Here is a 1,539-nt window from a genome sequence, read left to right on the forward strand (position 1 = left end):
TTCCAAGTATAATCATGTACAGAACCAATGAAGGTCAAGAGGCATAATTCGTGACATTCATACGTATTATTGTAATGCCATATTTTGTGTCATGAGAATATTCTCCGTTTTGCTTGACTGGGATCTCGCTTGCCGATTAGTTCAGTGTGTTGATTTCTGCTCCATTTTATGCAGTAACAATATGATAATTTAATTGTCTATAAACAGTTGAAAAATTAACGTGGGCTCTAAGAAGTTGAAATAGTCTAGAGTGTGACTTTGCCCTGCATAATTATGAATGTAAAATTTGTTTTTCAGCATAGAATTATTGATAACTGAGCAATAATTGCCATAATAAAGTTAATTTAATTACACTTAAGAGTATGCCATTTTACTTTTTAAATGGTTCAGTGTTATGGCGGTAACAGAACTTAAAACATAATTCACACGTCATGTTAAATGGGGATGAATCAACCAATTGGGGAAATGCGTTCGTTTTCATGACATAAGTTCAATTTGTTCAAATTTTCCAATAATAAATTTAGGATGTCTAAAGGAACGTGCTTCTGTAATAATAAAAATATAAAGAATTTGTGTTAAGAAATTGTACAAATTTAGAGAGTCGAAATTACAAGAAAGGGTATAATTATGCGAACAGGACGAGATCCGATAAATTCTTTGGGATAATAAAATATGACTTCTAAAGTTCAAACAATCTCGCGGGGGTAATGACGTATGTTTCATTTCAACTTACGTAGTAATCCACAGGCTTGGAGTACGTTGAAGCGTACGCTAGGTGCTCGGGTTTAGCGTAAGTTGAAGCGTATGGCTCGTGCTCAGGTTTAGCGTAAGCTGAAGCGTAAATCTCGTGCTCAGGAAGTCCGCGAACTGCAACCGACATAGCCGCAAATAATACCATCAGCTGTGGAAATGAAACAGACAACGGAAAGTACAAATTAACTTGAAAGAGTTTTTCGGCTGCTAATGATATGAAAGTTAGAAATAGAAAACAAAGGAAAGATATCGGAAAATATTCATTTGTAAATAGGATAATCCAGCTTAGGAACCCACTACCTGCATATATTTCATGGACTGTCTCCTGTAAACCAAGTATTTTTAGAAACAGGGGTAGGAAAGTGACAAATAAAAAGAATTGGAGATGTGGGAAGGAGGAAATGTCAGTGCATCAGTTCATGAATATATGAAATAATACTGTATTAGTGTAGAACGTGTTATTTTCTATTTTATTATTATCACAATTTCTTTATTATTATTATCTCATCTAGTTTAGGTTTATTAATAGTATTTATAGTGGTATTGTATTGGGAATTGTGTTTGTATTGTAATGGTATTCATTGTGTACCATGTGACACTTACTGTTGTGTACTTTTCTTTATTCTTGTGTAGTTTTGTGTGCTATGCTTTGTTCGAGCGTGGCGGGTTATTTTATGTGTTGTGTCTTATTGTATTACCACTGCCACCAGGCAAACCCCATTTGTAGTCAAATAATAATAATAACTAATAGTAATAATAATAATAATAATAATAATAATAATAACA

General features: G+C 33.3%; 1 protein-coding gene across 1 annotated transcript in view; it reads right to left on the reverse strand.

The window, feature by feature from the left end:
* LOC111869932 (cuticle protein-like) overlaps positions 1 to 897 on the reverse strand; it is an 8,451-nt gene extending 7,554 nt beyond the window's left edge. The window contains exon 1 of the mRNA XM_023861826.2: positions 734 to 897. Within this exon, the coding sequence (XP_023717594.1) occupies positions 734 to 880 (147 nt within the window). The 5' untranslated portion in view covers positions 881 to 897. The remainder of the gene's footprint in view (positions 1 to 733) is intronic.
* Between the last annotated feature and the right edge of the window lie 642 nt (positions 898 to 1,539).

The sequence above is a fragment of the Cryptotermes secundus genome, unplaced genomic scaffold (genome assembly GCF_002891405.2).
Source record: "Cryptotermes secundus unplaced genomic scaffold, Csec_1.0 scaffold1064, whole genome shotgun sequence".
Lineage (NCBI taxonomy): Eukaryota > Metazoa > Arthropoda > Insecta > Blattodea > Kalotermitidae > Cryptotermes > Cryptotermes secundus.